This window comes from Micropterus dolomieu, linkage group LG19 (genome assembly GCF_021292245.1).
Source record: "Micropterus dolomieu isolate WLL.071019.BEF.003 ecotype Adirondacks linkage group LG19, ASM2129224v1, whole genome shotgun sequence".
NCBI lineage: Eukaryota > Metazoa > Chordata > Actinopteri > Centrarchiformes > Centrarchidae > Micropterus > Micropterus dolomieu.
The window spans coordinates 34,383,340-34,395,229 of record NC_060168.1 but is presented as its reverse complement, the minus strand read 5'-3'; the positions used below and the strand labels follow the sequence as shown (position 1 = coordinate 34,395,229).

The 11,890-nt window shown below is 42.2% G+C and overlaps 1 protein-coding gene across 1 annotated transcript in view; it reads right to left on the bottom strand.

The window, feature by feature from the left end:
- Positions 1–11,890, bottom strand: part of mgat4b (alpha-1,3-mannosyl-glycoprotein 4-beta-N-acetylglucosaminyltransferase B) — a 155,174-nt gene that overhangs the window by 6,615 nt on the left and 136,669 nt on the right. Inside the window, exons 10-12 of the mRNA XM_046030013.1 lie at positions 10,292–10,485; positions 7,347–7,425; positions 5,647–5,734 (exon numbers count right to left, since the gene is read on the bottom strand). Coding sequence (XP_045885969.1) covers positions 5,647–5,734; positions 7,347–7,425; positions 10,292–10,485 — 361 coding nt within the window. The remainder of the gene's footprint in view (positions 1–5,646; positions 5,735–7,346; positions 7,426–10,291; positions 10,486–11,890) is intronic.

The following is an 11,890-nucleotide window of genomic DNA, read 5'->3' as shown; positions in this document are numbered from 1 at the left end:
CTGCAGCACGTGTTCTGACAGGAACCAGGAAAAGAGATCATATTTCTCCTGTCTTAGCTTCTTTGCATTGGCTTCCAGTAAAATCCAGAATAGAATTTAAAATCCTTCTTCTTACCTACAAAGCTCTTAATGGTCAGGCACCATCTTATCTTAAAGAGCTCATAGTACCTTACTACCCCACCAGAGCACTGCGCTCTCAGAATGCAGGGTTACTTGTGGTTCCTAGAGTCTCCAAAAGTAGACTGGGAGCCAGAGCGTTCAGCTATCAAGCTCCTCTCCTGTGGAACCAGGTTCCAGTTTGGGTTCAGGAGGCAGACACCATCTCCACATTTAAGAGTAGGCTTAAGACTTTCCTCTTTGATAAAGCTTATAGTTAGGGCTGGCTCAATATCTGTACCATTTTTCATTTAGTCTATAGCAACATCACCTTTACTGTCTGTACCTCTGTGTGGAAAGCGATGTGAGATAACTGTTGTTGTGATTTGGCGTTATATAAATAAAACTGAATTGAAACACTAGGAGTTAGTATTGTGGGTTTTAAGGGATTTGTTCTTGGGTTATTATTTATTTATCCACTTGTTGACGGAGGTGAGTAATTAAGGGGTTTTCATGCTTTTTGTGAAGATTTACAGGGTATATTAATGGTTATTGAGGTCCATTAAGTCCATTAAATGAGGTTCCCTGTGGTTCTGTGATGGTTTTCTCTCTGGGTCTCTGCTGATTTTTTTTGTTATCCTCACAATCATTTGTCTCCATCAGAAGCCATCTGTGTTCGGTCTTCTTTCAGCTCAGCGAAGTTGGTTTGGGTGTGACTGCACCCCAACAGAGCAATAATCCCTCAGAGGATTTATTTACTGGGATTAGCAGGGTTGGCATTGATGCTTCCAGGTACGAGTACGCCCGTAATCCCAACAAAGAGCAGCGTCTGGGGCGTGTGTGTTATTGTTTATCACAGGGTATTATCTGTTATTACTGTGGGTATTATGGCTTTTATTCTGTATCCGGTGGCATGTGTACGGCTGCCTGAGAGCTTTTCTCAGAAACAGAGATCACCCAGAGACAAACAATGAGCTATAAAAGCCAGATCTTAAAAAATAATACAGATATAGACACAAAAACTCTCTGCTAGGTCTTTATTTCAAATTCTAATGTAAAGCCTGAATGTTTATTTACTGAAGTACAATTTTGAGTAACATTTATTTGACAAATTTAGATCTCTTGCTAGTTTCTCCAACGTTACCGACCCCAGATTTAATACAAAATATAATCAACTAATAAATAATGATGTATAAACTACAGAGCCGTTTATAAAGTAATTACAATGATTAGAGTAACACAATAATTACTCTCCACATCTACTTAAAATGATACGTACATTATTCTATCAATTATGTTTGATGATATGATTATGTTGGACTTTTACAGTATTTCTACACTGTAGTGTTTCTACTTTTACTTAAATAAAAGATTTATAGTACTCTAAACACGGGTTCAAAACCAGTTGCAGTCCTGACTTGGTTATGGCATGGCTAAAGATTTACATTACAACTGCTTTGATCTCTTTTATCTATCTATTTAACGTCTCAGTTTAAAGGTATATTGAACGGTCAGGTGTCATTCAGTGGACTTTGTGTGAATCCAATGGGTCTAACCATGTAAAGCTGCACAAAGGGCCACAACAAACCCTTAGCTGCTGAAGCATCCATTAATAAAATAATGATTTAATTCCTGAAAGCAAGCTTTTTAGGGCACTTTGAAAGAACAGGGTTCATGGATTTTATGGAAACATTTCAGGGATAAATTAATGTTTTCAGGACGTCTGCAAGATAATTGGACATGATGGACTTGTAGGGAAGAAGCAGCCATTAAAATATAACTGTCCTTTCTGTCCTCTGCCTTCCTCTCTAAATCTCTCTGAATCTCCCAGATGGCTGATCTTCTCAAGTGTGGACGACGATCTCAGACGCTCAGCTGCTCTTTGTTTCTCTGCAGATGCAGGATGCCTGAAGACATCACGCTGAAATTAATAGAGTGAAGAAGAGCCGCTCGGATCAATACGCCGGCTCGTCTGAAAAATTGATGAGGGGGCTAAAGAGCTGCTGGTAATTTATGTCAGATTAAATTTACCCTGCTCTCCTCTCTCTCTCTCTCTCTCTCTCTCATGTCTAGTTTCTTTAAAGATTCCTTCTTGTACAACTGCATAACTGTTCCTTCTTGAAATCCAGATTCAGGCAGCATGTGACATTTCAAAATGACCCGCATACAACAGCACTGGTATATTTTTATATATAAAGCCATGCTAGGTAAACTTCCAGCTTACCTCTGAACCTTCTCTGTCTCAGTTCTGTTCTAGTTACCAGCTACGCTCCTCCAAGTGGTTGTTTTTTATTGTACCCTGGGTTTTGACCAATCTGAACTGCATTTTCATATCATGCACCCTGGGCATGAAATAATTTACAAAAAGATCTTGACGTGCATATCAAGTGATAAATTTAGGAGCATCATAAAGAATGTGGTGAAGGAGACATGTGGCTGTTTCTCTTGAGGCCTTTAATCAATCATGTTACTGTCAGTAATCTGGTATCCTAAAAGTTCTTTTAAAATGAGTAACCTGGTTTTCCTGAGATTTCTGCCGGAGAACGCTGATGTCTCTAAATCAGCTCTTTCCATGTGAGCATGTGCAGGACAACAACCGTTGACTACAGGGCAGGTAGTGACTACCTGAGTAGCCTGGTTTCTTGTGAGCATGTAAACGTACCGAATGAAGAGTCTGAGCTGCAGTTTGTCTGCAGGGTAACAGCTGATCAGAGCTTTACAAACCTGTTTTTATTATTATTATATTAATTTCTTATGTACTTCTTTGTGTCCTGAAGAATGTGAAATATGTTGCAACAAAAAAAGTTAACTAACAAATGAAAATGCTTTGAGGAAGTTTCAGTTGCACAATAGGAAAACATGCAACTTTATATATATATATATATATATATAAGAAACAAATGTGCATAGTCCAAAATAAGTGACTTAAGCTACTGATTACTGCATTATATTATCTTATATTTTTATATTTTGAATTGTCACAGGAATTTGTCTGTTTCTCTTTATATAAATAAAAACATTTCCACCATACATTGTTGCAAAAACTTTCTCCAGAATCCAGGAAATTAAATGTTTAATGCTCAAAACGTTCTGGTGGAGGACCCCCAGATCACCTGCTCATTTAGTTAAGCATTTAATATTTCTTCAAAATAGTGTTAAAATGTTTTCTAGTCTTGTTCTCATGAAGCCAATATTTATCAACACAAAGTGATGCCCTTGGGATTAATAAAGACTTATATTTATCTATCAAATTACACTGCTGCAATACTACTAATGCCCCTACTTCTGCTAGTGTTAACGCTTCTACTGCTGCCAGTAGTATTTGTGCTCCTGCCACAGTTTTTACTGCTTACATAAATGTCAGAAAATAAAATGAGAAATTTTCCAGAACAGTGAACTTTATGTCACCGGTCAGACTTTAAATGTCCGCCAAAAACCCTTCACACGGAGCTGGCTTCAGTGTGTGTGCGTGGATGTACTGTTCCTCTGTTTGTGAGGACCAACTTGACTTTTAGATCTAAAGAGTGAGGACATGTTTGGAAAGTTGGAACGCTGTGTGCAGTCACTCAGTTTCTCCACGGTTCAGACTCGGTTTGGGTCAAGGCAGTGGTTCTCAAACTTTTTCTGTCACGCCTCCCCTTCAGAAACCAAAAAAGGTTCAGGTTAGCAAAATAGCCTTGTTAGCATCAGAGCACTTTTGTTTGTTTATGGCAACTTTATGTCAGCTGGAGTGGCTCGAGAACCACTGAGTTAAGGTTAGAGTTACAGGCTAGGGAATGTTTAAATGTGTGTGTTTGTCCTCATTGAAGCGGGAAAACAAAAGGAGAGGAATGTTGTCCTGAATAACTTTCCTCTCTGTTAACACGCAGCTCGTTAAGACTAGTAATTTTGATAACTGGTTTAAGTTCTTATTAGTTATTGTGTTCAAAATGTGTGGGTTTAATGAACACTGAGGAACCTGGTGAAGCCAAAGACAATTTTCCAGAAATGGATAATAAAGTTTTATCTATCCATCCATCCATCCAACATAAGACTTACATGAAACGGTCTGCTGATCAACTTTATTGATTAGCAGGAAGATAATTCAGTATTTTAGTATTAGTATTACTTTCTCTACAAAATCTGTTACCATTTGAAATCCCAATATTTTACAAATAATGAAACTTTCTAACATGATTTTGAATAGTTGATTGGCACTTTGTTTTCCAATCAAATTTCACTATGATCAGCTCAGCCAATCATGAAGTCACTGCACGCTTTCAATCCGTTCTCCTCTCTGCTGCCAGTTTTCATTTCAGTTCAGAACCGCTGCAACCCTCCTCCACCCCATCACCTCCCGCTCATCAGATTCATGCTGCAGACGCCTTTGCCTCTTCTCCTCAGTCATCGCAATGCGATATCATGGGATTCGTATGCCATGTCAACGCATTTTAAGCCTTTTGTGTGTGATTCAGGCCGAAGTGCGAAGCTGTAGGGTTAACTGGTCGACATGCAAACAATCACTGACTTAGCTTCAGGCACACACCTCTGTGATGGTTAGGGTTAGGGGGTAGCTAACGTTAGCTACACGCTACTCAAAACATCCCGGTTTGGGTAACAATAATGACATCCCTTAACTTACGTAACTTACTCAACCTACGTAACTTAAACTAAAACTGAACGCTGGTCTCCTGGGTCAAAGGGTCAGGTTTATTAGCCACTTGTCCACCCCATCCACCTACTTACTCGGACTTCTCTACACCAGGTCTTCTCGCTGTGACAGCTGGCGGTATATGGCACGCCGTTTCTCCACAATACAAATCATTACAAACTAAGTGACGTGAAATGACACACTTAAAAGCAAACTTAAGAAATCAGCTTGTTATTCATACGCCATATGGCGATCCCCAGCATCTTCAGCACCACCAGTGTTCACGCTCCGGGGGTGGGGGTGGGGGGTTTCTTTGCATCGGCAGCTCCATACCTCACTTACACGATGGAGTCTCATTGCACATTTTCATTCATGTATCATATCCAACGAAGGTTAAAGTCAAGGGCAGCCGGACTTGGTTGAAGATACTGGAAGACGTTCCGTCCCTCATCCAAAGGACTTCTTCAGTTCTGACTGACTGGCAGGGAAACTCAGCTATTTAACCTCAGTGGGGTCGTTGGCCCGGGTCATCGATACCGCTGGTTCGTTAGTGTTCCTGGCTGGCGTAACGACAGTCGTTATGGTCGTTACGACTACCCGAGGCCAAGACTGAGTTTCCCTACCAGTCAGTCAGAACTGAAGAAGTCCTTTAGATGAGGGACAAAACGTCTTCCAGTATCTTCAACCAAGGCCAGTTGCCCTTGACTTTAACCTTCGTTGGATAACTATGAACTGGATCACTGAGAATCTTCACAGAGATTCATGTATCATGTGTCAATAAATTATTATTGTTTATTCCATTAAGACTTTCTCCTGACTGATACATAATCGATAGAGCCTGACAGGCCCTGAGCAGGTAATTCAGGGGCCTTCCTTATTTAGGGACACCTCAGCAGCTGACGTGGTGTCTCATTACTCACCTATTCTGATGAATCCGTCTTCTGTGCGATGGTACTTTGGCGTTTTCTCCCTCCCTTCTGTCAAGGCCTCTTTCTCTGCTTGGATATTCTGGAAAACACAAACACACATTGCCACGTCACAGTAACTTATTAGAGTTTCTTAAATGACTTAAAATGAACGGATGGATGAGAAATACTAGAACACGCAGCACGAAAAGCTCCGATATGGAAGTATGTCGCTGACAATATTCAAATTAAATAATTTAGTCAAATTTAAATTTAATTTTCCATGCGTGCAGGAGGTATGTGTCTCATGACGTAGACAAAAGTTTTCTATGGTTAGGCTCAGGAGGTAAAGCGGATTGTCCATTAGTGGGATGGCGGCGCCATCGGTGTGTCAAGCACTTTGTCCGTTAAGTGCAATAAAAATGCAGTCCATTTAAAATCCAAATCAAATTTTTATTTTTGAAGATGCATTACTGTCTTAGTTAAGTGAAAACTAATACTATACTAATCATGCTGAATGTGAAATGGCTTTTTCATTTTCAAATTGACAAAAAAAATGTGCGACCTAAACTAAAATTAAATCCAAATTGGACGTTTTAAATTTAATTGAGCCCCTACTTCTTTCCTTTTTCACTGTCAGTTTCATGTTGACAGGATTCCCTTTTGTAAAATCTGTCAAGTCAGCCATCACAACCGATGGAGAGGATTTAAAATCTGAGTGGCTGAAATGCACCAATCAGTGGACACTATGGTCTTGTTCTTTAGGGCTTGTTTTGTGCGTTATAGATGGATGAGATCCCTCTCTGGCTTCCCACCAATTTACATACATAGGAAACACCAGGTTTTTTGTAGTGGTGGAGAGGAGGTTTTCCTCTCCAATGTGCGCCCTTCTTGGGCGCACATTGGGGAGAAATTCAAGATTTTTCTCAGAAAGTAAATTTATAGTGTCAGTGTGACAGCTAGGTAAGCTGTAGAAAACACGTGTTAAAATCTGATTATTACAGACATGTTAGATATTTATGATTCAAAATCAGGGACCCTCCAATCCAGTCGGTGACCTCAATATTATGTCTGTAAACCCCTCACATTAGGATCATCATTTAGGCCGATAATCTGTTCCGTCCATCCGAGGATGCGATTTTCAAGAGGGTCGAATTGGACCCAAAATCCTCTTGTGTGCAGCCAGCATTAGTCGTATTCAGCCTTCATCTTATAGTTGAGGACAGAGGAGGACGAAGCAGTGATTCATCACCCTGCCTCAACTTCCAGGGACCACAAGCTGATTCTGTTCTCTGTATTGCTTTAACATCAACACCTTATATTAATGATCTGATACAGATCCATCACACATCTGATCTCTTGTTAAAGATAAAGCTGATTTTTTTTAAAGGATAATCTAGTTTTTTCTGACTTTTTCAGAAATTGTCTTTGTTGTGTCCATCGTTTCTATCAGTAATAGTAACACTGTACTCCCCAACAACAAAAAATAATGTACTGTTTGCCTTTGTTTTGTTTGTTTTCTCTTCAAAATTGTGTTTGTCTAACCTGCTGGTTTGTTTCTGTCAGACATGTTCCCAGATCTCAGCTTTTCACTGGTTGAGTACAACATTTTTATTAGTGACAGAAATGATGGACAGAACTACGAAAACAAGACCCAAGTTTTTGAGATAGATTACTGGTTTAATCAAAGTACTGATCTGGATTTTAAGACTCACATCAAACGGTAGAACCTCCACTGATGTGTTGAAAAGTTTGTCTCCTGGATGTTCGATGTTTCCACTTCGAAAGAAATACCTGAAAAGTAAAGAGAGACCAACGGTAACAGTAGTGGTAGTTACAGCAAAAAAATATATATTCTGCTGGTTCCCTTGTATGGACTGAAACCTGAACCTGGGACCACAAACCCTAAAACCCTTGAGACCATGTCACTCCTTGTAGCCTCTAGTATTGTGTAACTCCCTGGTACTTACTGGTATCCCAGCTAGTACTGGTATCCCTCACACCGAGAGTAACCTCTTGTACCCTCTCAGACTCACAATCTCTGGTAGCCCAAGGGACCTGTAAGGCCCTGGTATCATGTGGTACCCCTGACACACTTTAACCTCTAGCATCCCCTTGGACTCTCTAATGCCCTGCTATTTTCTGGTACCCCAGAGATTCTGTAAGTCCTAGTTCCCTCTAGTGCCCTGTATTGATCTGGCATCTTCTGTCCTCTCAGACCCCTTGGACTCAGTTAGCGCTCGTACCTTTTGCTGCCCCCATAGTTACATGGTCCTCAAAACCTTAGACCTGTATCTCCCTAGTGTAACTGTGTGAGCCCCAATTGTCCTCCAGTACCCATAATGGCCTGGTACCTTTTGGTACCTTTTACCCCTAACACCATGTAACCCCTTGTTACCTTAGACTTTACACTTGTAATGCCCTGGTCCCCCTCACACCCTGCAATTCCTAGTACCCTCTAGTGCCCTGTAGTGCTGTAGTGCTCTGACATCTGTTACCCTCACACCCTCTCAGACCCTGGAGACTAAGTACCCCCTCATATCTTGTGCTGCCCCCATAGTGACATGGTAACGCCCTGGTACCCCTCACATGCAAGAACTCCTTGTAACCTTAGACCTGTATCTCCCTAGTGTGACATTGTGACCCCCAATTATCCTCCAGTACCATTAATGACCTGGTACTTTTTGTAACCCATCACATCTTATTAGTACCCTCTAATACACCCAAGACCCTGTAACTCTCTGTACCTGCTTTTGCCCTGCCATGCCCTGGTTTTCTCTGGAACACCCTCTAAACTCAAGTAATGTCTGATAACCCTAAGGACCTGTAAGGCTCTGGTACCATCTAGTACACCTAAAACCATGTAACCCCTTGTTACTATAGACCTTACACCATGTAACCTCTATCAACCACTTTGCCCTGCTATCTTCTGGTACCCTTGGGATTCTGTAAGTCCTACTTCCCTCTAGTGCCCTGTAATGATCTGGCATCTCCTATCCTCTCAGACCCCTGGGACTCAGTAACCGCTCGTACCTTTTGCTGCCCCCATAGTGACATGGTAACGCCCTGGTACCCCTCCCATGCAAGAACTCCTTGTAACCTTAGACCTGTATCTCCCTAGTGTGACTTTGTGGCCCCCAATTATCCTCGAGTACCCTTAATGACCTGGTACTTTTTGTAACCCATCACATCTTATTAGTACCCTCTAATACACCCAAGACCCTGTAACTCTCTGTACCTGCTTTTGCCCTGCCATGCCCTGGTTTTCTCTGGAACACCCTCTAAACTCAAGTAACCTCTAACAACCACTTGGACCCTGTAATGCCCTGGTGTCTTCTGATCCCCCTTAGACCCTGTAATTCCTAGTACCCTCTAGAGCCCTGTAGTGCTCTGACATATTTGACCCTCATACCCTCTTAGACCCCTGAGACTCAGTACCCCCTCGTATCTTGTGCTGCCACCATAGTTACATGGTAATGCCCTGGTACCCCTCACACGCGACAACTCCTCGTAACATTAGACCGCTAATTTCCTAGTGTCTCTGTGTGACCCCCAATTATCCTCCAAGACGCATAATGCTCCGGTCTTTTTGTAATCCATCACATCTTAAGCTGCGTTTCGACCAAAGGAACTAAACCCCGGAACTAGGAACCTTTGGAGGAACTCACTGTTTTTCCACCGGAGGGACCAGGGTCTAAATGTAGTTCTGGGGGTTTCATTTTACTCCCCAAAAAGTCCCTGGTCGGGGGGTAGTACTTTCCAGGGGGGGTGGGGCTTGCCTTGCAGTAAAATTCTTAATAGGCAGGTTGAGGCTACTGGCTTTATCTGGAGAATGTTGGCTGTTTTTCTACGACTGCTCGTCTCTTTTCCACCTTTGTTTGCAAACCAATAAATCACAAACAACAATAGCCACACAAGTCTCGCCGATGTCCGCCTGAGATCGTATGTTGGCATTAAATATATTGGAAATAGCAGCCAGCTTGCAGTGGTGTGTTTACGCTAAATAATGGGTCGTAAGTTGTTGTTTTAAGTTTTCATCAGTCAGGAGGTTTTTACACAGAGCCGAAGTCGGTCTAAGCTTGTTAAACATCCCGTTCCTCCGACGCTCAGGCAACACGGTCCTACAGCTGATCTGCAGCTCTTGTCGCTGGAAATGTTTTAATAACCTTCCAAACCGTTGCGATTTTATTTTTGGGTTGCTGATAATAACAGTTATTTTAAGAACTTGATGGTTTTATCCAGTTTGTTATCCACACGTCTCGCCGATGTCTGCCTGAGATCGTATGTCGGCATTAAATTCATAACTGGGAAATAGCAGCCAGCTGCTGCTGTGTTTACAATGAACAGCTGATGGAGTTACTCTAAATACTGGGTCCGAAGTTGTTGTTTAGAGTCTTCATCAGCCAGGAAGTCTCTACATGGAGCTGAAGTCGGTCTCCTCTCCGAAACAAGTGGAACAGCTGACTTGTTAGTACCCTCTAATCCACCCAGTACCTGCTTGTGCCCTGCAATGCCCTGGTTTTCTCTGGGACACCCTCTAATCTCAAGTAATCTCTGGTACCCCTTGGACCATGTAATGCCCCTGGTATAATCTGGTACCACTAACACTGTGTAACCCCTTGTAACCTTAGACCTTATACCCTGGAAGCATGGTACCAACCTCTCGATGCGGACAGGTGTGAAGAATCGTATTCGTATGAAGTCCCCCGCTACAGGGGTGAAGGCCCAGAAGAAGTCCTCCCCCAGGTAGGCTTTCTCCAAGGTGAAGTGCTGGTAGGTCTTCAGGCTGGTTGTAACCTCCGCCAGCGGGTTGGCGTGACCCTTATGGAGGGTCTGTTTCCCAAAGTCCTTATCCTGGAACACAGAATGGTGTTTGTTTGATTTAAAATGTTATTTATGCAGTTGGACTAGTGTTACTTTCATCAGATGAAACTAAGCAAAATATATTCGTCAACAACCTTTTTTTCCCTGACGGAAACGAGAACAAGACGAGACAGCGACAATGTCCTTAGACGCTGACTGTGACGATCTTAAAATGCACTATAGTGGACGAAAACTGACAACACTAAAATGTAATTCGTAAAATAAAAGTATTAATAAAATCTCTCTTTCTTGTTGTCACTATAACGAGGAGACAAAATATTAAATATTTTCTCCCTCTAAATTTTCACTTTGAACAGTTTGTTCATTCAGCAGTATTTTTTCTTCCTGTTCTTTGAACGCTGGCCGCTCGGGGCGACGCCTGGTGCACGAGGAAAACGTTACTGTGGAGGATGTGAACTCTGGTGATGAACACAACATGCTCGGGACAAAGAGGTGCTTAGATATCAGCTCCCCTAAAAGCCATTTTTCTGGGGGGTCTCTCAAATATTGACAGCTGCTTTATTTCTCTATCATCATGCGAAGCGTCACACTTCATCCAGCCAGAGGGAACGATCACCTGACTGTCCGCAGCAGGCCGGTCGCTCCACGATCTCCTGGCCCTGCTCCGCCCCACTTCCTCTCCGGTATTACGACGACGCGCTGTGAACGGTTCGTGATCGTTCCCTCTGGCTGGATGAATATTTCCCATAATCCATGTAGGCCTAGTACTGCAGCTGGGGGCCCCACGCAACTTTCTAATTCTTCCCTCTCACGGAGAAAAGAAAGTCACAAACACAGCCACAGCTGTTGTCTGAAGCGGAATTGTAGCAAACTGGCTACATATGATAATAATAATTATTATTATTATTGTTATAAGAAGACAAACATGCCTGATACTTTCACAGTCAGCCCCAGGCCTACATGCTTGCAGCTATTAATGATTCAGCAGTAAGAATCACAGTCGGTCCTCCTCCTCCTCGTCACGGGTAAAAAAAACGGAGCTCCCCGAAAGCTATGTAGAGTTCGCACACTGATGTGGTTATAAGATTTTTGGAAAAAACACTACGAACTTGAAGCAGCATATTAAGGCTAACCACCAAAAAAACTGCAGATCCATCTCACCCCGGACACAACCTGTTCCAGCTCCTCCCCTCTGGTAGGCGCTACAGAGCACTGTATGCCAAAATCAACAGACTCAGGAACAGTTTCTTCCCACAAGCCATCACTCTGATGAACAGCTGATTTCTGACTCACAGTGTCAGGAACAACAAAATGCAAACGTATTTATCCTTTGCACTGTGTACATGTATGCATGCATGTGCATGTGCACCTGTATATCACATCCACCTCCAACATGTACATAATTAATGATAATAATTTTACTCCCGCATCCTTT